Raw genomic sequence first — 27087 nt, 5'->3', positions numbered from 1 at the left:
TTCTGCAAAATTTATTTCTTCTTCTTGATATTCTATTTCTTCTTTTCTTCATATTCAATTCATTTGAAAATCTGCAAAAAGAACGGCCGATTTGACCATAATTACTGTGAAAATCGGCCGAACGACCAAATAGTCCGATTTTCCAGCAGGGCCGATTTTTCTAAATGTTTTAAAATTACGAAAAACGGCCGACTGATTTCCCCACTGACGATCTGAATATCGGCCAATTTTTTTTTTTTTTTTTTTTTTAATCGGCCGATAATTCGGCAACTTTATCCGAAGTCCATGGCCTAGTCTGCTGTGTGAGCCTCTTCACTTGGCTATTGTGCTGCATGTCAGACTTGGTAGGCAGCCCAAAAGCAAACTGAAGGAGCTCACACAGCAGGTTGACAATGCTGCTAATTGTGGGGCAGTGGCATGCAGTTTTTATTCTGCAGTAGAAAGTGCTGTTACTGACGGCATCTCCAGATACAAAAACTTTGTAACAGATTCACAAAAAAACTATTTGCATAAAGGATTAGTAATATGTTACACCCGCATTTAGGTTAGCTGTGCTTGGGGTACCAGGAAGGAGAAGGGGCTCTCCTAGCTCTCCTCCTGGTTATGGAGGGAACTCTGGCGCATTTGGCTGCTGTTCCTCACACCAATTACAATTTTTTCCAATTTTTCTTTTGACTTCAATTTCTGAAATTCAAACTTTGACTGCTCGGATTGACTTATTGGATTTTTAGATTCCCTGGATTGAGTTCTCTGATCTCTTGGTTCTCTAGAATTGTCCCACAATCTGCCCTAGCTTGCTGCTGACTCGCCTCCGAATCTTTCCTGGATCACAGGACTTCTTTCCTTGCCCTGCACCGGACCTCTTTTCACAATCTGCCCCAGCTTGCTGCCGACTCACGTCCGAATCTTCCCTGGATCACTGGATCTTTTTTCCTTGCCCTGTACTGGACCTTTTTCCTTGCACTGCACTGTGAACACATGGACTTTTGTTTTTTTTGTTTTTTTCCCCCTTACTGTACCTGGATCTCTGTCATGCTGCTTAGGAACACTGCACTGCAACTCCTGCAACTAAAACAGAACTATTTTTTGGCTAAAAGTGTATATGATCTCTGCCCGAATATTCAGATTTCACAACCATAGAGATACATGCATTGTGGCACTGGACGCCATCTCCTCCCTTCAAGTACCTGTGCTGTCTCGATCCCTGCTTATCCGTGTAAAGCTGCAAGACCATCCCCGCACTGGTGCTGACATCAAATGCACACTTTCACTGACATGCCCTGACTCCCATAGATCCTCCAAGGAAGGCCATATCAGCGCTTCTGAACACTCGCTCTGTAATAACAAGGCACTACTTATTTCAAACTTTATTGTAGACAAGAAGTTGGACCTTCTTTTCTTAACTGAAACCTGGCACAAAAAAAATGATGACATCATTTTCAACCAACTCACCCCTCCAGGGTACGGGTTGGTTAACCTCCTATGTCCCTTGGACTAAGGTGGAGGTATAATCATTTACAGCTTGTTGTGCACTTTATCCCTGTTAACGTACCCACTTTCTCTATATTTGAATGCCTTGTTCTCAAGGTCTGTGCTCCCTTCTCATCTGTTTTTTGTTACTGTTAATTGATTGCCCAAGTCTTGTAGAGTATTCTTAGGTGAAATTGCTGATATGTTTTCATTTTTATGCCTTAGTTTTAAGAGAATCATTATCCTTGGGGATTTTATTATACACACTGACTCAGGATCCTTCCAGTTTAGCATAAGATTTTTTTCCGCTTTACTTGAATGTTCAATTTGTTTGCACTCTCACGCATATCAAAGGACATACCCTGGACCTTAATATTGCTAATGGCTCTTTTTGTCTCTGACTGCTCATCCCTTAACTTAGGACTGTCTGACCACCTAGCTATTCTTTTCAAACTGGAATTAGCACTTTCTTACACCTCCCTGTCTTGATCTGTTAATTATTGCAACTGGACTACTATTGATAAGCCCAAATTTGCAAATTCTGTTATTTTCCCTGTATCCAGCATCTCCTCCTCTGACACCTTTTTGTTGACAAAATAGATGCCCTTAACCCTTTCCTGCCCAGCCTATAGTAAAATGATGACTGGGTGGGACTTTCTTCAATCTGGGTGGATGTCATATGACGTCCTCATGGATCGCCACCTCATGCGTGCCCACGGGGCTGCACTATGGTGAGATCTGTACCCGGCTGTGTCCATCGAACACAGCCAATGACTGATCTATGTGCCGGCCCGTTACCATGTGACCGCTGTGACCAATCACATGACAGTTGTAAACAATGGATGTCTTCCTTTCATGCCATCCATTGTATACAATTGTGTTGCTAGCTGTGATTGGTCACAGTGATCACATAGTACAGACTGGGCCAATCACAGCCCACCTGTTTCATACGATTAGCTGTGACCCATCACAGCTAATCATAGCAAAACTGTTTTTTTTTTTTTTTTTTTATGTCTTCATTTTCCACAAAATTATGACAACTTCAAAAAACTCACCATGCTTCTTACTAAATCCCTCAGACTTCTTTCCAAAAAGGGGTAATTTGGAGGATATCTATGCCATCCTTACATTTTCGGCCTCAAGGAATGAGATAGGCCTTCAAGCAGGATTGATTGATTGATTTTTCAGATATATACAATAGTTTGTGAACTTTCCTACAGACTAAAACATATACACTGATTTGGGTTATTTTCACCAAAGAAATGTAGCAGTATACTCGCTTGCCTTGAAACCATATTTGGAGTCTCCGAATTGGCTCTGAAATGGATTAACTCATATTTTACTGATCACTGTCACTTTTCTCTTGGTGGATTTCAATCTGAAGTGGGTCCAGTCAAGGACAGTGTTTCTCAGGCCTCAATCTTGGGTCCCCTTACTTCTTAGCATTTACATGTTTCCACTTGGCCAACTGCTTTGATCACATGGGCTCAATTATCACTTCTGTGCTGACAACACTCAGATATACATTCACACTTAACCGGATTCTACTGTGGCTGCTGCTCTCTTATCTAACTGTATTTGTGATATAAAAACTTGGATGGCCCATAACTTCCTTCAGTTAAACTGTGACAAGACTGAAGTCATGCTTATTGGCACCCCCCCCCCCCCCCATCAATTGCGTAAGGCCAGTTCTGGTAGCCTCTCTATCGATGGCACTGTGCTGCACTGAGCTTCAGTCTAAATTAAAAAATCCAGGAGTGATATTTGATGCTAGCTTAACCTCTTGATCCACGTGTACAAAATGTTGTCAGAACATCCTTTTTTCCACTTGAGAAACATAGCTTGGCTGCGTCCTATGCTATCATACACTGTAGTTGAAAAGCTGACTATTGCAATGCTGTACTCATTGGTATACCTAAATCTACTCTTAATCAACTACAATATGTACAAAACTCTGCAGCCAGAATCCTCACTAGGTTTGGTACAAGTGACCATATTACCCCTATCCTCGATTCCCTGCACTGGATATCGGTCAGGTTTCGCATAGACTTTAAGATCCTCTCGTTCACCTATAAGGCTCTTCATGGCTTGGTACCCCATTATTTGTCTGAACTTTTATCAACTCCCCCCCTCGTAAACCTTTGCTCCTCAAATTCTGGTCTTCTGTGTGCCCCTCACCTACACTTGATGGGTGACAGAGCCTTCCTGGTATGCTCCAAAACGATGGCATTCTCTTCCAAGGAACATCAGAGAGTCATCTTCTCTAACCCTTATTCAAATCAAATCTAAAAACTTTTTTCTTTAGACAAGCTTTCACTTAATGGTGTTTTTTTTCTCTTGTTTTTATCCTGTGTATTTGTTTTCCTTGTAAAATGCTTTGAGAAGCTACCTTTTAAAGGCACCATATAAAATGAAAGATTATTATTAATATTATGTAAGGGCCCCCAAACCCCCTGGGGCAGAGGTTCCTCTCCTTGTACCCTCTGTCAAATTTTTAAAACAGCACAACTGTGCAGGGTGCCAGGAATCTGTGAATAAAGAAACTACCATTCCCGTCTGCTAGTGCAGCAGACGACTTGTAGTTCTCAGTGGGCTGCGAAGGTGCTGATGAGTGCCCTCGTAGTTAGTTCTCTCTTCCTCCAGCTTTGTAACTGAAAACTTGCACAGAGATACAGGCACAAGGCTGGAGGACGAGTGTCTGGGAGCCTGACATTGCTCCCATGATCTGATGATCGCGGGTGCAATGCTCTGCAGGCTCCTGGGAAACAAAATACCTGCAAAAACATGTACATTTATTTTATTATTTATTTTGTAAGCTGAAGAAAGCACTGGGGAAACAGTGAGGTGGGATGTTGGGTTAACATTGCTTTACTTTAAAATGTATGTAAATTCAAAGCCAGGTAAACAACTATAAATACACCTGGTACCATCCTTCTAAGGATTTTGCCCCAATTTTAATCATAAAAAACCTCTGCAGTTACCTTTTTATTAGGCCTTAGCCATGGTCACGTGACTGCTTGGTCCCTTCTTTTCCCCGCAACTTGCATGGCTGGGGATAGAGACTGCAGAAGACACTTGGCGGATTCCAGCAACATCACAAGTCAGAGAAAACCTTAGACCCTTAACATTCTTAACCTCCCTAGCGGTCTGATTATGTCCATATTTCTGTGCTCAAAGCGGTACATTTTTGTTGCATGGAAATATGTATTTTTTTTTTATTGTAGGCCTGTAATTTTTAGGAATAACTCACTGAAATCTACAATTGAAATCTACAATTTGAAACACGAAATCATAAATTATAATTTAATAATCATAACTAATAATATAATAATAATAAATTTAATTCAATAAAATAATCAAACCAAAAACACTGAAATTTGAAATTGAGCGCAAAGTTCGCACATCACTGAGCAAAGTCGCAAAATCGTTTTCAGTGTCTGATGATGAATTTCCCCACGAATCATTATCACTCAATTCTCCAAGTGGTTCTAATTTACTATCTCTGTTCTCTAGCTGGTCTAAAACCGCTTTTGACCTAAAGGGACGCTTTTTGGACGCCATGGACGTTTCTCAGTTTCCAGGCAGAAAGAACAGTAAAAATGCAGGCAGGGCACAGGACAAAGCACTCGGGACAAAATGTATGTGAAATGGTTTGATACAGTAATGTTTTACTATGCGATTTTTTTTTTTTTTTTTTTTTTTTTTTTTTTTTTTTTTTTTTAGTGTATTTAGTGAATGTCATTTTTTTGACATTTTCAAATTTCCTGCCGTTCCGTCTCCCGTACGTCCCGACGCTCGCAGCGGACGGAACCCAGATGCCGGCATCCGCCGGAGGACATTGCCAGGGACACTGCACGAGGGACATCGCGGGAGCGCAGGACAAGGTAAGTGATCGAGGGATCCCGGAGCAGCACCGCGTGGTATTCCCGAGTGTAGCTCGGGGTTACCGCTTGTGGTACTGAAACCTTACCCCGAGCTACATTTGGCCAGGGGGGTTAAAATGACTGACAGACTACTGCAGTCTGAAAAATATCCAAGATGGGAATCCTCTGGGCTATGGGATCCATTGTCAAGCACACACTCTTATCCGCCTACTCAGGCTCCCAGCTGACTTTGTCAACAGCAGCACTTCCTGATGTGGTGGCTTCTTGTCAGTGTAATTCAGGGTAGACTGGTACTTTCAAATGTCTGGGCTATTTGGAACAGAGAGCAGAGTAAGACAGTTTCTCTTTCCTTCAAAGAGAAGGATTAACGGGTATTTTCATATACTGTAAATTCATTGTACAGCATATAAAAAAAAAAAAAAAAAAAAAGGCCACACAATGTTATACAGATTTATTGTAGACTCTATAATGGGGTGCTTTTATGGTTTTACTAACAATTTAACATGTTCTTTGTTTTCACTGCAGTTTTTATCTATGGGATTTGGTTCTATGACAAAGAAGAATGCCAAAGAATAGCGGAGCTCATGAAAAAGTAAGAAAAGCACTGTGCTTTTTCATCTCTCTCTTGGTAGCAAGAGCTGAGAATATTGGAGAATTACACAATAGATATTTGCATCTCTGAGACATGGTGGGGCAATCATTTCCTGTTCATTGAAACTGTTGGCAGTGGAACAGGAAGTGAGGGAAATCACTCTAATGGTGTCCCAGATAGCAGTAAAACCCAGCAAGTTTTCTACCTTTTTCCCTGTTGTATCCAAAACTAATAAAAAAAATATTGGCTGGACATACACATTTTAGGGTTTTCCATATTTCCCAATTTTACCTTTTTTTTTTTTTTTTTTCCTCTTTCAAATCTTGTATATTGTACATTTTACAGTTGTGCATTGGAAGTCCAATGCTAAGTTTTTTTTTGTTTTGTTTTTTTTTTGTTTTTTTTAAACCCAGTCAAAAACCAGGTCTAATTTCATGGCATCACTCTGAGTGAGGAAGGATTAGTTCCCCTGTCGTAATATTGATGTTTCTTTCTGTGTTCTTCTGACCTAGCTACACGACAGGCATTGCTGTGAATGGACTTCCTGTTTCCCATCATTTTTAATTTTATTTTTTTAGTGTGTGTGTATTATATGTAGAGATTCCACAGAGGACTCAAGGCATATGAAACAGGAAAGTTATGCTTCTAGCGTAGCTGACCTCATAACTTACTTTATCTGCTGCATCTTCTTGACTGAGTCCACGCAAGGTTCTCTGACCCAGGTTTCCCCTTCTTGGGCGGCACCATTTCCTTGCAGGATCCTACAAAGCCATTCTATAATGCACACTCCTTGGAGAGAGTCTCCAAGCCTACATTATGAGACTTGCATGGCAGCCAGAGAAGGCTCGAAGGGGCATTCCAATGCGGTACAGGCAACCAGAGAACTACAAGGGGTGCACTGCACAGAGAGCCAGAGGACTTGAAGGGGCCCTCAGAGTAATGGGACATGTAACTCCAAGAAGGGGAAGAATCTGTGGAGTGTGTATATACAGTTATAATTCCATGCTGCCAAACACAATGTTTGGGTAAGCAGTGCAGAGATTTCCAGACGCTGTGCTTGTAAACCCAGCAAATTGTAAGTGTTTGTACACTGTATTTAAAATACCAGTTATTGTTCTTCATTCAAACCATATGTATAGATCTAATGTTGCTTCACAATTGTGAGGCTTTAGTACTACAAAGTCATAGCAACACCCTTGGTGTTGTTGGGACAGGACATGAGTGAAAATATCCTCTGTGGGGGTATAGATGGCAATTAAATTCAACTTCAAAGCCTAACTTCAAGAAATAAAATGGTTCACTTATTCTTCAATAGCCACAAAACATATATATCCACTTTGGGTGCCTTTTGCCAACCCAGATTATTACCTTGTTAAAAAGTATTGCTGTAAGTAGCCTGGGCAGAGGGCAGTGCTGTTTGAGACCCAGCAGGCCCCCCATGTACTACAGACTACCTGCAGAAAACTACAGCGGGGGGGGAAGGAGAGGAGAGACTAGACCAGTCACCCTGCATGACGAAAGAGAGCAGCAGTGAGCAGTCTTTATTACAAGAAGCTCCTGTACTGAGGGAAAGTCTCACACTTGGAATCTGGAATAAATACACAAAGGGGACTGTAATTCAAGTAAGAATACACATGCCTTGTATTTAGACAATATTTTCTTATCCTAAAGTTCAAAAAAATTGTCCCAGAACAGTCATAATAATGTGTACTGTTCTTCAGTTTAACCCAACAGGAGCAGCTGAAGGCACACCAGGCAGCCACTAATGGGGCATCTCCCATGGCTCTTCACTCAGATGGAAAGGAAGTGGACATCTTGCAGATGTTAAACAAGGCAAAAGATGAGTATGCAAAGGTGAGTGGCAGTAAAAGCAGTAAAAAGCCTTTCATGTAGTGGTCATGTAGTCTATTTTCATGAAAGTGTTTCATACTGTGTTTTTGTGCCACCTTGTAATGTCCTCTGTGCTATCCATGTGCATTTCTCTATGCACAGTTTAAATCCCATAGCCTGTATTCCCTAGTCCATCTCCGCATTGAGCATGAGAGAGTGGCTACATTCCTACATACTGCGGGACCGTGCAGAGAGAACATAGCCACTCTCTAACAGGAGTTAAGTCGGATCACAGCAGCAAAAATAAATGGATTTTGGAGGAGGCTGAGAGCAATAGAAAATACTTTTGAGTCAAGAATACATACCTGAATATTTGTTTTTTTTTGTACAGACTTTACTGTCACTTTTAAGCACTGCAAACTTCCTTAAAGTAAACTTGTGGTTTGCCAATGCAGTACAAAGCAACAGGTTAATTTCATACAGACCTCTGCAGACACCTGTACTTAACTTTATTTCACTCCCTGCCACTCTGTTCAGCCTCTGGGAATGAAGGAGAGTCCTGTGTGATAAGTTGGAATCAGAAACACAAGACTTGCCATAAAGTGCTGTCACATGGGATGAGTCATGTGCTCCTCGCTACCCAGAAGTACCAGATATTTCCATTGACAATCATCCAAAATTGAACAGAGTGGCAGGGGAGTAAAGGGAAGGTAATTATATGTGCGGGCGTATTGGGGGATTAAAGCGAATACACTGCTTTGTATGGAGTGGGCTAAGCACAGATTTGTTTTAAATCGCTCCCGACATGGCATTAGGCTGCTGCGCAGAAAAGCGTCCAGGAGATTTATTCTGAAGAACCTGGGCCAAGGGGGTTTTGAACTTTCATTTTGAATTGGCCTCATCTCTAGAGCACATCTCTCCATGGATAGCCATTTTTGTTATCCAATTGATGTGTTTTCGAACATAATGAGAATGTGCTGGAAGTTAAAGATGAAGTGCAATTTTGCTTATATTTTGTTTTCCCTGGTTGCTCTTTCTCTCTTCTCTCCCTAACACACCCCTCCCCCAATCAACATGCCATGAAAAATTTAAATGAAACTTTTTCTTATTCCATTTCATACATTATTTTAGATGCAGCAGCAAGCAGTAAGCTCTCGGGAGGCAATATGCCATTAATAAAGTGCCCTGGTGGGTGGATGTTAGTTCGGTGGAGTTCATAAGCTGGCTGTATTTACATGCTGGTAATGCCCACATGTCATAATGAGCCTCCGTGATTGAACTGAAATCTATTGTATGAAGGAAGCAGGCCAGGGTCAGGCTGGAGAGAGAGGAGCTTAGAAAATGCTGGATGACCTCTAGCCAACAAATGAGGTGGGCTCCATGTGACATGCTGCAGATTATAATGCACATTGTGAGAACCTCACAGTGTGCAGCAAGTGCAGAGTAAGCCTTTTCAGCACAGAAGAGGAGCCTGTACAACTCTGCAAGGATTTAAAGGATGATCAGAGATAGAATATGTAAAAATTGCAGCTGAATGCTTGTTGTTCTGTGTGTAGAACAATCCATTTTATTTAATAAAAATGCAAGAGCATGTTTGCCAACATCACAACAAGTGAACGGTTACCACAAGAAAAAGAAATGAACAGGATTGGTGTTACTTTTAACTCATACTTGCTACTGATTATCTATTTACTTTCCATCTGTTCCCCATCGCAGTGCAAGCCATGTCCTGAACCCAAGGCAATGACTAGTTCCTCAGCTATCCACAGTAACCCCAACTTAATCAAACCCATTGCGGTGAAACCCACTGATACGTCACAGCAGGTGAACAGCACAGAACAAAGCAAGGTGATGTACAAGTATAAACCGCCTTTTTCAGAACCTCCTGTCATGTCTTATGAACTAGTTACACTTCTGATCTGTGCTGCATTCATCAAAGAACTAATAATAAGTTCTGTAAGGATTAGTGTATCTATGAATATGCTTTTTGCAGTTTATTATCTCTCATGTGCAGCAGAAGTGTTTGCTCTAACACGCTGGCCAGTAAGGCGTCAACATACCAGCTAAAGAAAGTTCCTTATTACTGCAGAAGGCAGCTTTAATGGAAGTAGAGGTTTGTGCCTGGCACTCGCAATATCTTCTTCCTAATTAAAGGAGCTAACTCCTTGTCATGACTGGATCTCTGTTCTTCTCTACATAATGCATGCAGATCATGTCTGGTAAGAAGGGATGGCAGGGTGCTGTACATAGTTTCCTGAAAACATGACCATACCCTGCCTCAGTACTCCTCTCAAAAGCCCTTAGCCCTGGTGCAAGCAATGGGCTGGCTCTTGGGAGTAGTTATGCAAATATTAAATTCCTTAATGGCTGGATGATTTTTAGGGGATAATGGATAATTTAAAGGGAATAGGAGGCAAGTTAGATATGTTATCTTAAAGAATGCATTAAGGTAAAAAACCGTCAGTGCAGTGTGCAGCTGCCCCCCTTAGCTTTCCCGATACTGCCCGAACTCTATCCAGTGATGTGCATGAGAGCAACTGTTCTCCCAGGTCTCTCCCTCCTCCTTGGCTGAGACACAGCAGCAGGAGCCATTGGCTCCCACTACTTTTCAAACTGTCAGTGAGGAGGGAGCCGGGCCAAGCCATGCTCTGTGTGTCTTTTGGACACACAGAGGAGGCTTGGGAACGAGCACATACAAGTGCACAAGCTGCTTGCTCTGGGGGCACTCAGCAGAGGTGAGGGGCCAGGAGCATCAGCGGGGAGCTCGAGAAGAGGAGGATCGGGGCTACTCTGTGCAAAAACCATTGCACAGAGCAGGTAAGTATACCATGTTTGTTATTAGCTGAACCTTTAGTATCACGCTGGCATCTTCTCCCCAGGTTCTTCCATGTGTTGTTTTGATTGGCTAGTGCTGGATGACATCACTCCTATGCATGCACAGGTGTACAGTCATCCCAGCGCACTGGCAGTGTGCTACAATATAAACTGAGCACAGCTCATTCTACATTCTGCAGGGGTTTGCGAATAGGCAGGGAATTGTATTTCCAGAAAAGATATTGCAGGTTTCTTCTGCAATGAAAAGCATGCCTGATTGCAATTCCTATTTTTTACATTTTAATTCTGCTGTAAGATTTTTTTTTTTTTTTTCTAATTCGCAGGTAACAAAAAGAGTATCTGCAACATTTGGCCAATGACTCAATATACAAATGGCAATGTTCAAAGTCTTAGTATATTTTGAAAATGAGATAGCAATACTAGTTCTAAAAGTGGTCATTTTAAAAAGCAGTTTGATTGATGTTGGTTTAATAATTAGCCGGTGAAGGAAGAAGGGGGGAGGTCTCAGCTATGGAAATTTAAAGCAAGGTTTGGAGCATTCAGGAGGGTAGAATGTCAATTGGAGGATCATTAGAGAAAAGTCTGGTTTGATATTATTTGGGTATATTTGAAACATAGGTAAAGTTTGAATGAAACTTTTTTGGACCCAGGATTCCTTGTGTAAAGATGCCCCCACCCTTCCACATGAAACATATGATAGTTTGTCCATAAACAATGAGATAGTGGAGTGTTTTTCAAATAGATCCATTTATGTAGGATGGTTTTCAGTGCTACAAGGGTTATGACAATGAGAATTTGTTTACATTTCCCTAAAATTTTGATAACTGGAGTATTCGTTAATCCTTTCTCTGCCAGAGCTGTCTAATTTGTTTTTGCACATATGTTTAAAAAATCATTTGTAGGCCTGAAGATTACATAAAACCCCCAAACATTATATAGTTTCAGAAAGCAGACAGCCTAGAGAATAAAATGATGGTAGTTCCATTTTTTTTCCAACGGTTTAGGAAACTCGAAAAAAAATGCACTAAAGTTTTGTGGGTTTTTTTTTTATTATATCTTTATTGAGTATTTGTTCCGTCTTTTTTTTTTCTCCAATATTTAAAACCATACACTTTCATCATTATCACACAAGAAAAACAAACCATTCCCCTATGTTCCCCCGGTCCATGTAATTCTGTCCAAATATTCCTATCCCTTCCTATACATCACTATATTTCTTTACTTTAATCTTCTCTCCTATAGTTTTCTAAGTCTTCAGCAATTCTCCTACATCAATCCAATGAGGTTTCTACCATGTCTAGATATTTTTTAGATGTCTTAAACTCATACAAACTAACCCATTCCTTTCTAAATTTTCCATTTTATCTTCATCTATGTGATATAGCTCTTCCATCTTATTTTATATAGTCCACTCTATCAATCCAGTCCCTCAATGTTGGGGGTCCTGTACCTGGCAGCATTTGGGGATAAGTCCCTTGGCTGCACTAATTAAATGTTATAGTATATTGTTTTTGTATTGTTTCACTGGTATTTCTGATCCATAGAACAGACATCCCCATGGCTCTTTCTGCATAGTGATCCCCAAAATTTCCTGTATAACTTGTATAATGTCCTGCCAAAACATCTGTATTTTGGGACAATCACACCATATAGGTGCGATAGTTCCCTTTAGTCCACATCCCCTCCAACACAACGGTGGATACCTCTCCCTGCAATCTATGTGCCACATTTGGTGTACAATACCATCTGGTTAAACATTTATAATTCATTTCAACCGTGCTCATGCTCATTGCCCTGTGTATCAATGTATACTTTTTGTCTTTCTGCTGTTCACTTCTTAGTGAATTGGAAAGGGAGCTGGGAATGAAAAAAACAGCAGAGGGCCAGCTCCCATGATTTCGATAAGAATCTTGTATATCTTAGAAGTAATATGCTTTGGAGCTCTATCAGAGCTCAGCATTTTCTCAAATGGGAGCATATCCTCCGGCATCCTCAGAGGCTGGGGAAGCTTTAAAACAAAATGCCTTAATTGATAATACTTCATTACATCTAATACAACAAATAGGTATTTTTTCCTTTTTAAATCCTGAAAAGTGTTCAACTCCCCCTTATTTACTATGTCCCTTAACCGTGCATTTTCATTTTTGAACCACTTCTCTGAAATATTATCATTCCCTGGTGGGAAAAACTCTGTCCTTACCAACGGAATCAATAAAGAATTATACTTCCACCCCAAATGCTTGTGTATTCCATCCCACACTCTCAAAACCTCCCATGTCTACATGGTATTAGTTTCATTCATAGTGCAAAACTTTTTTGGTATCCAAATAATCTTCTCAAGACGTGCATTGCTTAAAATACCTTCCATTTTAACCCAACTTTTATAGTTAATTATAGGTCAAATCTACTACTCGTGACAGCATCACCGCATTCTAATATATCCTAATATTAGGCAAATTAGTCCCCCTTTCGTTTTTATCTTTACACAAAACTTCATGTTTAATTCTCGGTTTTTTTTTTTTAGTAGCCCAGATATATTTAAGGATTCATTTTTTTATTATCCCAAAAAAGAATCCCAGTACATAAACAGGTTTTTGGGAACTATCACCATCTTAACTAGATTTATATTGCCAATCCAAGAGATCCTGCCCCTTGAAATTCTTCTCAGCTCTTCTTTTATTTCATCTTTTATTTCATTTATTAATGGTATGTAATTTGCCTGATATATATTTTTTATTGAGGGAGTTAACTTTATTCCCAAATAACCTAATTCCTTCTCTCTCCATGTAAATCCTTTTGTAGGGTCTGCTTTTCTTTCTTTGGAATGTTAACATTCAAAATCTCTGACTTTGTGGGGTTTATTTTCAGTTTTGAGAGCTCACCATTATGTTTTAATAGGCTCATTAGATTGGGTAACGTTAATCTGGGGTTCACGATTTAAAACAAGATATCATCTGCGTATACTGCAACTTTATGATCTACATCCCCAATTTTAATTTCTCTAACATCTAAACTTTCTTACTGTCGCTAATAGGGGTTCTAGGGATATAAAAAATAACAGTGGGGATAGTGGACATCCCTGTGTTGTGCCATTATACATTTGAAGAAACCCTGAAAGGGATCCAGTTACCTTAACCGCCGCTGATGGATCATTATACAGCTCCTTGATCCACTTTATCATCCTAGTCCCTATTCCTAAAATCTCCAGCGTACTTATCATAAATCCCCAATCCTCCCTGTCAAACGCCTTTTCAGCATCGTACGACAGGATGATTGTCGGCAACTTTTCTCTCCTTACTTTTTGTATGAGGTGTAGTGATCTTAAACCATTGTCTCTTCCTTCTTTACCTGTGACAAAGCCCACCTGATCTAAGTGTATCCATTCTGTCATCAACTCCTTTAATCTAGTAGCTAATACTTTCGCAAAGAGTTTTGTATTTGTAATTAATAGTGCAATAGGTCTATAACTGGCGAATTGTGAGCAATCCTTCCCTTCTTTAAGAATGACCATTTTTATATATGTCGCAATTAAATATATATGTAACTTGCGAGCCACTATTAAAGTATTCTCTGGTTCGCTGACATAAATCACATACTCAAACTGTGTGTAATTCATTCTTTTCCTTCAATCTTTTCATCAGATATTTTCCCAGTTTATTTCCCTACTGGTTTCTTTCCCTAGAAAACCTAATAAAAATCTTTCTCGTCTCTTGTTCCAACAGCTCCTTTTACTCCTTTCTCTTATGCAGGCCATAGACGGGACATTTATTGGCCGAATTGTCGGCCGATAAACGAAAAATCGGTCGTTGCTGCCACCAATGCTGTCACCAATGCTTAACAAAAATGGCCATTTTTCAAAGATTTTCCAGTATGACCGATTAAAAGGAAACGAGAAGAACCGCGGAAATCGGCCGACAACATTGCCCCATTATTCGTTCGGCCGATAAACGTCCCATCTATGGCCTGCATTAGTGATGATCTTCTGATGTATCTGTATCCTGTCTCTTTTTATGGTCCTGTTCTAATCTATATAACTCCTCTGTCAACTCCTTTGTTTTTCTCTCACGGTCTTTTTTTTTTTTTTTTTTTTTGGTCCCAGCTGCTATCGAGATCCCCCTAATGTAAGCCTTATGTGCCTCCCAGATAGTAGCCGTAGAGACTCCTTCAGTCTCATTCAGAAGAAAAAATTGCTCTATTTCATCCTTTAACCTTTTCTCTCATTTAATCTCCACATGGCCCTTTTTTTCCCATCTCCTCCTAACTGTAGTCTCACTGTGACAGGTGTGTGATCTGAGATAGACATAATTTCTATATTAGATTTAACCAAAGACTCCAATTGTCTATGTTCGATCATAATATAATCCAATCGTGAATACTATCTGTGCGCTAGAGAGAAGGTATAATCTCTTTCTCTGGGATGTTTCACCCCCCCATGTATCTATTAATTGACTTTGATATAACATCTTTTTTAACAATCTTAATTTTGTTTCCCTCTCCTCTCGACGCACTTGAAGTCATATCCTCCATGAATCCAAATATAAATTAAAGTCCCCTGCCAGAATCAGACTACCCCTCTTAAAGTCCATAATTTTCCACAACACTCTCTGCATAAATACCTCTGGATTTTGATTCGGGCAGTATATGTTAGCCAATGTATAGTTTTCTCCCTGCATTTTTTTTTCTTACATTCAAATACCGACCTTCTGGATCTAGCAATCTCTTCTCTACATCAAAACCTGCATTCCTCGAAAACCCAATCGCTACTACCTTAGCCCTCTTTATTAGTGAGTCTGCATAATACCAGGTTGGATAATACCCTCGAGTATAGCTTTACATAGGATTATTATGTTACATGTGTCTCTTGTAAGAACACTACATCTGTAGAATGTTGATGCATTTCGCTAAGTATCTTATGCCCTTTTGTGGGAGAATTTAAACCTTTTACATTGTAGGTCATGAGATTAATCCAGGTCATACCCATTTAATATTTATTTTCTGGTTCTGCATTTCTATTTGAAGGGAATATATACCACAATTATCATGGGAATATTCTATTCCCCCCTCCCGCCACTCCTCCTTCCCCTCCCGTCCACCTGCTCCCCTCCCTCATCATTTTCCCCAAAAAATCAATAATAGGGGAGGGTGGGAGGAGGAACAAGATTTACTGCCCCCCCCCCCCCCCCCCCCTGGGAAAATCCAAAATTTTACAGTTGTTACCATAACATGAATAAAGGGGAAATCTTCCAATGGGGGCACCTCTTCTAGTGACAGTTGTCTAGCAGCAGATTTCCCCACACTTTAAAGAGATTTCATGCCGTTTCCTTTTTCATCTACCAAAAGCTATATAAAAGTATTTCATTTAGATTGACCATATACCTATAAGACTTTGGAATTGTGTTTTTTGCGGGGAGGGGTTGGGTTTTTTTTTTTGTTTTTGTTTTTTTTTTGGGGAACATGTTATATGTGAAGATTGTGTTTTTTCCATAGTCAGGAGATCCAGGACCCCATCACCTGTCGCTGACTGCTCTGTTTGGAAAAGCTGAAAAGAACTTCATAGAGGGTCACGAACATAAAGACGCCTCCAAGATCCGTCCGGCAGTGGTTCGCTCCTTGTCGTACGAAGAGCCAGGTCGATTATCTGATAGCAGAGAAAAGCAGCTGTGCCCGGCTATTCAGAAACTGATGGTGCGTGGTGCTGACCTGATACCAGTTTCAGAGAGCCCAGAGAAGCACCATAGCCAGATTGGGAGTTCCCATCTTCCAGCAGACGTGTTCAGCAGCCTCTTTCTGCCCATAGAAGAAGTCGTCCCTTTTCTTGCACAAGTGCCTGATGGTGGCAAAAGCCTTCTGCATAAACTTGCTAGCACCCACTCCACAGTTCCTCACTCTGAACCAGGTCTGACTCCCTCAAAACATTATTACAGTGGTCCTATAACCAGCGTTACATCCAGCACCTCAGGGATAAATACAAGCAGTGCCCCGCTTCACTGTTATGATGACACACAACGGAGCCAAAGGACTCCATCAAATCTACCTGCAATGCCGCTCTCCTCCCAGCTGCCTCCCCCACCTGGAACCATCTCTCCGCATGAGCTGCTGAAGAAACTGAACCTTGTGCGTCAGGACCAACAGTACCAGGCCAGCACCAAACCAGCCCTGGCTGCCAAATTCCCGCTAGTCTCTCAGCTAGCAGTAAAACAGACCTGGACAGAGAAGTTACCTGTGGGAGAGAAGTCCAATCCACTGCTTGAGGTAATACATTGCAGTAGGTTTTCTTGGGGATAACACTGTTTTATTGTTTAAATTTTTTTATTTTTAGAATTTGTAGAAGCACAATGTAGCTTGTGCCTGTATGTAGTCAGTTTCTTTTTGTTAGCTGGCTAACACTTTTATGTTTTTAATCTGTTGCTCCCAAAATATTTGCAGATATGTAGCCACCAACACAACCATTTAATAAAAGTTTAAATCTGCACTCACAATCAATATCATCTAGGTTTGCTAAAAAAAAAAAAAAAAATCAAAATACCTAAATCCACATCTCTCCATCTCCTGAGTCTCCTTTTCGGTGTCTTCCTCACTTCCTGAGTGACATGGACAATTCCAGTTGACTTCATCTGTGTGGTCCTCAGAAGACCGCTACGGAGATTATGTTGGGAGAAGGAGACTGCTCCACTGCAGCTCTGGATCCACCAATCATAACTTCCAGGTGCGGTGCCAGTGAGTGATGTGGATAACAGATATAAGTGAGTTTACAAAAGTATCTAAAGGTATCCTGATAAACCTGGCCATACACCAGTAGAATTTCATTTTTTAAATGTTTGTTTTGATTTTCTAATAGGTATTGGAGTGGAATAGACTTCCTTTTTGACCGTAGTGATGAAAAAAATCAAAGCAGCTGGATGAATTAAATTGCAATAGTGTATGGGTGTTTGTTCAGGAGTTTGTTAAAGTTTGTTCATTGGTTCCAAAATCAAATGTTAAAAGTGAATTTAGTTTTGAAGTATTCATCAGGTCATGGAATGTTTTGAAAATTTTCATATGAGTTTGGAAGTAGAGGTTGATTGACATTTCCGATATCCCATCTTGGCATTCAGCAGCGGGAAGCGCTTGAACAGTGGGAAAACTAAGGCTACTTTCACACTGATCCACTGCAAAAACACAGCAGCGTTTTTACTGCACTTTTGCCACGCTTTCTGACCGTTTTTTTTTAAAGGACACGTGACTTAAAAACTGCACCAAAAACGCTTCTCAGAGGTGTTTTTGAGGCGCTTTTCAGGCATTTTTCATTGATATCAATGGGAAGAGGTGTTTTTAGGGTGTTTTTTTTTACTCGCCAAACATGCCCCAAAGATGCTGCAGGCAGGAATTTTTACAACGTACCGCAAGCGCAACATCTCAAAAGCACACAGATATACATTCATATACACAGGGAAGAATTTTTCTTGAGCTTTTCAGGTGCTTTTTTTAATGCAAAAACGCTTCAAAAACTCCTTAGTGTGAAAGTGGCCTAAAGGCACAACTTGTGCCAGCACAACATCCTGTAGGCCTGCAGAATGAGTACACACTTAGGGATGACCACACCACTGCTGCATCGGGAGACAGTGAGTGAGTGCTGTCACCCTAAAACAGGAGCCTCTACTGACAGCGTGACTTACAAGGTCACCAGATAACATTTTTCAGATTGCTAGAACTAAAGTAAATTGGGTATGCTAGTGAAATTTTGGGTTGATGTTGGGAAGAATAAATTTAGAGTTTGTTTTTGGTTGATTATAAAAGTCAAAGCCTCCAGCCACCTCTCACCTTCTTGCACATGTTCACCATGGCTGTATCCTTTCCCATGGGAAGGTTCTATGCTGTTGGACCACTGGAGGACTGGAGGCTGCCATAGGTACATCACTAGATTAGGGCTTTAGATAAGTGTGTTACTGGGTGGGCTGCACTCGGGAAGGAGGGGGAATTAACTGGAGGTCCTATACACAGCCAAAAAACTTAATGGAAGTATACAGGATGTGTGTAATTTGTCCTGTCCTTCAGCCACTCTAAACTGAAGCTTGCTGTCGGCTGATGTCACTCAGCCGGTCCAGGCTGGGGAAAGATCTTGACTTTAAAGTCGGGAGCCACCCTAGAGTCTGGAGCAGCACCTAGCTCAGCCTCTCAGTGAGCCACTAAGAGCCTGAGTCAGCTGATCCCTCCCTTTCAAAGCCCAGCGCTCCAATGAGCGCAGGAGGGGCAGAGCAGACAACGCTGACTGATGGTCATGGCTTTCTGCTCACAGCGGCTGTGAGAAATCAGTGGTCATGTGATCGCTGAGTTCTCACACTGGGAGCTGGGAATAATAAACCCCCTACTTCTCTTTTAAGTAATGACAAAGGTAATGTAAAAAAAGCTGTGGTTTGAAAGAGGTGCTCAGGCTTGATAGCTGAAGAGTGGTATTAAAGTCAGCATTTACAAAAACGCTGACTGGCAGGGTTTTATAACAGAAGAGACCATGATGGTCTCTTTTGTCATAAATGCCTCAATCTTCCTGTCAGCTGTAATGTACACTAAGCCATGCATGTGCAGCTCAGAGTACATTTATGGCACCTGCTCTGTGTCATGATGATGTGACTCCCGTGTTGAAGTATGCAAGTGACGCCATTACAGCCCAGCTTTTCAAGTGGCTGAACAGCACAAATCTGGAAGGAAGACTGGGGGATGATAGAGGCGCCTGAGCACTGACATCACAGTGCTGGAGGGCATCTTTTGACTGGCAAGTCTGTTATAATGTGCAGTGCATACCAGCACATTATAGCATAAACCTGCAGTGGGGGTGATGGTCAGTTGGAAAACTTTTTTTTTTTTTTTCAGAGTTTAATTCCACTTTAAAAGACAAATTGCTATTTTTAAAAAGCAGTCCATAGTCCATTTTTTATTATTATTATTATACAGGATTTATATAGCACCAACAGTTTGCTCCGTGCTTTACAATATAATGGGAGACAATACAGCAACCATACAGTTCAATACAAGAGGGATAGGAGGGCCCTGCTTCTTGGAGCTTACAGTCTAGGAGGGAGGGGCTAGTGGTACAAAACGTAGTAACTGTGGGGGATGGACTGGTTGGAAGAGTAGAAGATTCCATTAATTAGCTGAGGGCAGGATAGGCTTCCCTGAAGAGAGGTTTTCCGAGATTGTCTAAAAGTGAGCAGAGTAGGCGATAGTCTGATAAATTGGGGTAGAGAGTTCCAGAGGATGGGGGAAGCTCTGGAGAAGTCCTGGAGATGAGCATGGGAGGAGGAGACAAGGGAGCTAGAGAGTAGGAGGCCTTGTGTGGAGCGGAGAGTACAGTTTGGGTGATATTTAGAGACAAGATCGGTGATGTAATTTGGGGCAGAGTTATAAATGGCTTTATACGTTATTGTTAATGTTTTGAATTTTATCCGTTGGGCAATGGGAAGCCAGTGGAGGGATTGACAGAGAGGGGTGGCAGATACAGAACGGTTAGTAAGGTGGATGAGTCTGGCAGCAGCATTCATGATAGACTAAAGAGGGGATAGCCTGCGATTAGGTAGGCCAATGAGGAGGGAGTTACAATATTCAAGGCGAGATATAACAAGGGAGTGAATAAGTTGCTTGGTGGTTTCCGAGGTTAGGAACGGCCGTATCTTGGAGATGTTGCGGAGGTGAAGTCTACAAGATTTGGACAGTGGATTGGATTTGGGTCTGAAAGGACAGATGGGAGTCTAGGATTACACCTAGTACCCTGGCATGAGGGGAGGGACTGATGATTGTGTTATTGATCTTGATGGAGAAGTCAGGGAAGGGGCATGGGCTGGGGGGAATACTAAGAGCTCAGTTTTGGAAAGATTGAGTTTGAGGAAGTGGAGTGACATGCATGCCGAAAATGTCGTTTAGTAGGTTAGTGATGCGAGAGGAGACTGAAGGGGTGAGGGTTAGAAAGATAGATTTGTGTGTCATCAGCATAGAGATGGTACTTAAAGCCATGGGAGTTTATCAGGTGACCAAGGGAGGAGGTGTAGATGGAGAAAAGAAGAGGTCCAAGGACAGAACCTTGAGGGACCCCTACAGAAAGAGGGAGTTAAGAGGAGGAGGCAGCATTATAGATAATGCTGAAGGAGCGCTGCGATAGGTAGGAGGAGAACCAGGAGAGAGCAGAGTCTCGGAGGCCAAGAGAGTGGAGGGGATGGTCAACTGTATCAAAAGCCGCAGAGAGGTCAGGTAGTAAGAGTACGGAGTAGTGGCCATTGGTTTTAGCAGTCAGTAGATCATTAGTGAGTTTTAGTAGGGCAGTTTCAGTGGAGTGTAGTAAGCGAAAGCCAGACTGTAAAGGGTCAAGAAGGTTGTTGTCGGTGAGGTAGGAGCTTAGGCGAATGTAGACTAAGCGTTCTAAGAGTTTAGAGGTAAATGGCAGCAGGGAGATGGGTCTTAAGTTGTTCAAGTTGGTGGGGTCCAGGGAGGGCTTTTTAAGTATGGGAGTGATGTGTGCATGCTTTAGAGGGGAGGGGAAGGCACCGCTAGAGAGATTGAAGATGTGAGTGAGGGAGCATAGGATGGAAGAAGAGGGTGACCGTAGTAGTTGTGAGGGGACAGGATCCAGGGGGCAGGTAGTGAGACGGGATTCTGACAAAACCTTAGTGACCTCTTTGGTCAAAAGAGGAAAGTGTTGAGGGAGGTTTAGTATAAGGTATGCTAAGTGGGATGGATGTCTGTGCAGTGGCAATGCCCCTACGAATTGCGTCAATCTTGTTTTTGAAATGATTTGCAATCTCGTGAGCAGTGAGTGAGGTGCTGGGTGGAGGTGGAGAAAGTAGAGAGTTAAAACTAGAGAAGAGACAACGAGGACTGAATGACAAGGTATTAATAAGAGTGACAAAGTAGACTTGTTTGGCAGCATGGAGGGAGGAATTGTATGTTAAGAAAGCAGATATATATAGGGTGAATGCTTGTTGAGATTTGGTTTTACGCCACAATTGCTCCAGTGCACGACTATGTCGCTTCAGATTTCTGGTGTCGTCAGTCTGCCAAGGTTGTAATGGTCGGGGCCTGATACTTCGTGTTGTTAGAGGAGCAAGTGTGTCTAATGTGGATGAGAGCGAACTGTTGTAGACAGCAGTGGCTAGGTCAGGGCAGGACAGGGGAGAGATTCTGTCATAGAGTTGGTCAGTTGCAGAGTGGAAAGGAGCAGGGTTCAAGTTGTGAAGGTTTCTGCGGGTAATTGTTTGCTGCTTGGAGGGATAGGGGTTTGAAGATGAAGACACTGTGAATGTGATGAAATTGTGATCAGAGAGAGGAAAGGAGGTGTTAGTGAGGTTGTAGAGAGTGCAAAGATGGGAGAGAACAAGGTCTAATGTATTCCCATCAGAGTGAGTGGAGGACTGTATACATTGTGCTAATGCAAAAGATGAGGTTATGTTGAAGAGTTGGGATGTAGCCGGGTTGTTGGCATTAATGGGGATGTTACAATCTCAGAGAATGATAATGGGTAGTTTAGAGGAGAGAAAGTAGGGTAGCCAGGCAGAGAAATCATCAAGAAAGTGGGACACCGGTCCAGGAGGCCGATAGATCACTGCAATCCTCAGAGAAATGGGAGAAAACAGCCGAATGCAGTGAGTCTCGAAAGAAGAGAAGGATAGAGAGGGAGGGTTAGGGAGGACTTGAAAGGTGCTCAGTGGGGATAGAAGCAAACCAACTCCACCACCTTTCCGACCACTGGGTCTGGGTGAGTGGGTCCAGAGAAGGCCTCCATAGGAAAGTGCTGCGGGATAAGCAGAATCTGCTGCTTGAAGCCAGGTTTCTGTAATTGCTAGTAGGTTAAGGGAGTGGGAGACAAAAAAGGTCATGGACAGAGGTGAGCTTATTACAGACAGAGCGGGCATTCCAGAGTGCACATGAAAAAGGGAGGGTGGATTTTGGAAGCACGGGGACGGTTATTAAATTGAGGGGATTGCGGCTATTCCCGGAAGAAAGAGGATGCCTGGTGTGAGGGTGAGATACTGGAGGACCAGGGTTTGGGGAGATATCCCCAGAGGTTAGGAGAAGGGTGAGGAAAGTAACATGGGAGTGGGATGTACACGAGCGCGCATGTATTCCAGTCCTGATGTTTGGGTCAGCAGCTGAGTGAAGTATCAGCAGGAGGTGATGAGAGCAGTAGTAGGGAGATGGTAACAGTGAGGGTGAGATGTACAAGTTTTGGGGTGGAGCAGAGGGGTAAAGAAATGAGATTTTTGGAACGCAGGATAGTAATATGAAAAGGAGGAGTAGAGGGGACATATTAAAAGGTAGGTGGAGTGGGACTCAGACTTGTAGGAGATGTTTCCCAGGGTGTTTGCTTGCAGCCTATCCAGCGTGCAGTAGAGTTTCTTGTCTTGTATCTTCCTGCTGCTTGAGTTATCCTGCTTTAGTTAAACTGCTGTGTTCAACTGCTTCTTAGCATTTGGCTTCAAGAGGTAAAAAAAAATCCTTCCTGATCCCCAACACCTATTCGATAAATCCCTGGTTTAACAGTTCATAATATTAGTCATGGAATAAGACCCAACCTTTTTTTCTTAGAACAGTCTGTTGAATCAGCAGGAACTAAACTAACCACAGCCTGTGACTGGACAGTGGAGGAGGAGCAGCAGTACACTTGTGAGGCCATCACTCTGCTCTTTTGAAAGGAAGCTTATAGTGTTCTACAGACAGAAGTGTGCTTGCTGTGTTGCAATTCCTTTTCACAGTATTGCAATACAGGAGATTTGAGAAGAAAACTTGTGAATGCAGAACTGAAATACATTACTTAATGTTTACCTGTCATAGGATTTGTAATTCTGAATAGTCAGTTTTGTCATTTCTTGTGTAGGTTATACCCCCACAGCAGATCCCAGCCACTGTGTCACCATCTGTCCTCCTGTCTCCTTTGGTTTTTACAAAAACAAGCATACAAAAGTCAGCCGATGTGACAAAACCTGCATTGTCTGATAACGACACAATCACAAATCGACTCCTTCCTCTGTCGCTCACAGACACACCCACTAATGGCATCAGCAATCAGAGCAGTGTTCTGACCAAGACCCAACTCCGTGACACCCTTCTGCATCTTATCCAGGTGAGACAACATTAGCAGACTCCTTTACGCTGTCTGCCTAACAGAAAGTTTGCACACCTAACATCTGGAAAGTTGTATATCCGCTTTCTGCCAAATTAAAGCTGGAGTTTAAACACATGCCCTCCTGAGGATTTACCCCCCTTCCTGACTAGGCCATTTTTTGCATTGTGGCACTGTGTTACTCAGTACTTCGGTAAAGAGCCCTCAGCCCTGATGCAAGCGGTGGGATGGCCCCTGATAGGAGTTGTGCAAATATCAAAACGCCTTTACATGGATGTCAGTCTGTGAGAAGCTCACAGTGTACAGTGAAATCACAGTAAGCATTTTCAGCACAAGAGTGGAGCTTCTACAACTGTACAAGACTGAAGGGAAGGCTGGAGTTCAACTTTAAACTTGTGCAGAAATTCTCAGTACAAAATACAGTGCAGTGTAAAGTGCACTGCAAAATATGTTAGAACTACACAATACTAGTATGTGACTGTGTGGGACATTAGAGTGTAAGCTCCTCTGATGCAGAGATGGGACCAGATCAGCGTTTTCTATACAGCGCTACACAATGGGGTAGATTTACTAAAACTGGAGCACTCAGAATCTGGTGCAGCTGTGCATGGTAGCCAATCGGCTTCTAACTTCAGCTTGTTCAATTAGGCTTTGGCAATAAAACCTGGAAGCTGATTTGGTTTTTATTCAGATTTGCACTCTCAAGTTTTAGTAAATGACCCCCAATATGTCAGAGCTATATACAATAAAAGTAGTATAATAGTGTGTGACTGTGATGGAACATTGGTGTTTGCTTAAGTGATGTGCCTGGCTCAGTGGTCTCTGTCGAGTGGAATATGTCAGAGCTATGTAAATGTAGAATATAAGTAGCGTGTGACTCTAGTGGGACAATAAGAGTGTAAGCTCCTCTGGTGCAGAGACTGATGTGAATGGCTCAGTGTTCTCTGTACAACACTGCAGAATATCACAGAGCTATAAATATGTGTAATAAAGTGGAATCTCTGTTTTCCTGTCTCTTTTTTTCAGAATGATGACAGCTTTTTGAACACCATCTATGAGGCCTACCTATCAGTCTTGAACAGAAGTGGTGCTCCGGCTGGGATGCTGTGAAATCTTTTCATCGGTTCCTGTATTGTTGTGTATCAGGGTGGGCTGCAGTCATTGTGTTTGGATTGTTTGACCATCTTTTCATTAATCTTTCCATGATAGTGCACTCATCTTCCATGCATTATGGAGGTAGCAACATTGGAGATGGGACCAATATTTCAGAAAGTTAGACCAATAGGCCAAATATACTGTGCCCACTCTGTGCCTGGGAGACAGCTACTCTTAAAGGATGACTTTGCATAAAGAGATTTCAGGGAAATTCACTGGTTGAACTCAAAACAGATTTCTTTTTGAGGGAACACAGTGAACTAAAGATGTTTTATCTATTTTTCTGCAGCTGTGATTAAATTGTACATATGTTTTTAACCGTCTATTTGGCCACATCAGAAAGAGCAACAAGGATGTGCAGGAACTAGTCAGAACTTATTTTATTGTACATTCATTAGCTGCCAGATTATTTCTGAATAGCTGCTGTGAGATGCTGCCTTGTTGAGTTATCCTGTGTACCTGAAACATGGGGACTTCTGAGGAAATTCTCTCAAGTCAGTCTTTCAAAATTATTCTGACAATGTAGTAAAGCTAGAGGACAGGAATTGTTGTACCCAATCAGATCAGATGAATTATTTAAATGTCCAATCCACAATACAAAAATTGCAGCTGGTTTTAACTTTAAGCTTTTGACTGTGTGGGCCTGACACATTTGCTAAGCTTTAATGGATAAGCGCACTTATGCTTTTTTGCCTCACCGACCCTCAACATTCACACATGCATCACTACGTCAATCTGACAGGCGCAGATCAGCTGTTTGCTTACATCCAGTCCTTCACTGTCCTGGCCCTGAGCATTACAGCACCTGTGCATTATATGGGACTGTCTCTGATTGTCTCTGGCCTTAGGACACAGTCCCATAGAAGTTTATCGTGCATTAATGCCCAGGTGTGCACAAGACAATGAAGACTTGCACTGATGGATGTACACAAACAGCAGTAATGCAGCCATCAGATTGCGGTACATATGCATCTGTGGAGGAGGGCAGAGGAAGGGACAAAAAGGATTGCATGAGCTGTGTTTTAAAGGGATAGAAATAGAGCCCAATCTGGTTAAATATGGAGCCACATCCCAAAATTATGTTCAAAGGAAGACTAGCATAAGGTGAGTGACTTTAAAGGCACCAGATAAACAAAGAATGTTAAAACCTTAAAGTTTTTATTATAATTCATTAAAAATTCAGCAACCCTGTGCATATTAAAACAATATGAAAGATTGGTCCATAATCATATACATGAAACCACAATGAGATACAATGACATATATATATATATATATACACCGACGCATTTCAATTCTTGATATGAATCTTCATCAGGGATATGTGTATCCCAGTGGTGTAGTAGGACCAGGATTTACATTTCTAACATATTTTTCCATGAGGGGAGGGAGCAGCGTGTCCCGTGGACCATTAAGATTTAGCCACTGAAGCACAGAGGACACTGTAGGAGTTTCCCTCTAATGCAGCACTGGGAAAGGTTGCAGCAGCACCTTTTTACTTAGTTGCTTTATGTATCTGCTGGTTGATGAGGATATGACTCGTATGTCTTTTTGTGTGGCTTCATACCCCTTCAAGTTTTTTTCTGCTTTTTTTTCATTGGTGGCCTGATGGTTATAATATCAAGTAATCCAGTCTTCCATCTATTTGAACATGGAGGCTCTACTATCATTTCTCTTGACGTAACATCAGAGAGAGACACCTACGGTGTCTTTTGTGCTTTAGGCTCTAAATCTTACTGGTCCATGGGACAGACTGCTCCCTCCCCTACAGGAAAATGTTATAACTCTTGCTCCAAATACACCACTCCCTGATAAAGATTCATATCAAGAATTGAAATGTCGGGTTTTATATATGATTATGCCAGTGTATCTCATTGGGGTTTCATGTATATGATTATGGACCAATTTTTCATATACACGGTGTTTCCACATTTTTAATGAATTGTACTAAAAACGTTCAGGTTTTAACTTTCTTTTATGTGGTGCCTTTGAAGTCCCTCATCTTTTGCTAGTCTTCCTTTGAATTTGTTTTAAAGGGAACTTCCCCTTCGAACTGAATTTGACAATATTGGTCGCTTTATGGGTTAGGAGAGAGGGATTCTAAACCTTTATAAAGGTTTTCCATGGAAGAGTTAAACTCCTTCCATTTATTCCCAGAGGAGGCTCTTTTTTACAGTTGTCAGCACATTAACTTGTGTAGAAATGGCAAGGACTCTGAAAAGGCTTAGCCTTGTTCT

The 27087-nt window shown here is 41.7% G+C and overlaps 1 protein-coding gene across 4 annotated transcripts in view; it reads left to right on the top strand.

Annotated features, from left to right (window-relative positions):
* The window catches only part of DCP1B (decapping mRNA 1B), a 50220-nt gene extending 24173 nt beyond the window's left edge, over window positions 1-26047 (top strand). For 2 of the 4 annotated variants that reach the window (XM_089671837.1, XM_089671834.1), the window contains 6 exons: window positions 5880-5946; window positions 7668-7800; window positions 9493-9624; window positions 16099-16863; window positions 23450-23695; window positions 24722-26047. In XM_089671837.1, coding sequence (XP_089527963.1) covers window positions 5880-5946; window positions 7668-7800; window positions 9493-9624; window positions 16099-16863; window positions 23450-23695; window positions 24722-24805 — 1427 coding nt within the window. In that variant the 3' untranslated portion in view covers window positions 24806-26047. The remainder of the gene's footprint in view (window positions 1-5879; window positions 5947-7667; window positions 7801-9492; window positions 9625-16098; window positions 16864-23449; window positions 23696-24721) is intronic. The other 2 variants (XM_089671836.1, XM_089671835.1) reach the window with 2 other exon arrangements.
* The last annotated feature ends 1040 nt before the right edge of the window (window positions 26048-27087 follow it).

This window comes from Staurois parvus, unplaced genomic scaffold (assembly GCF_062004578.1).
Source record: "Staurois parvus isolate SC_StPar_1 unplaced genomic scaffold, SC_StPar_1.0 ptg000114l, whole genome shotgun sequence".
In the NCBI taxonomy this organism is placed as follows: Eukaryota; Metazoa; Chordata; class Amphibia; order Anura; family Ranidae; genus Staurois; species Staurois parvus.
This window is presented reverse-complemented; position numbering and strand designations above follow the sequence as displayed.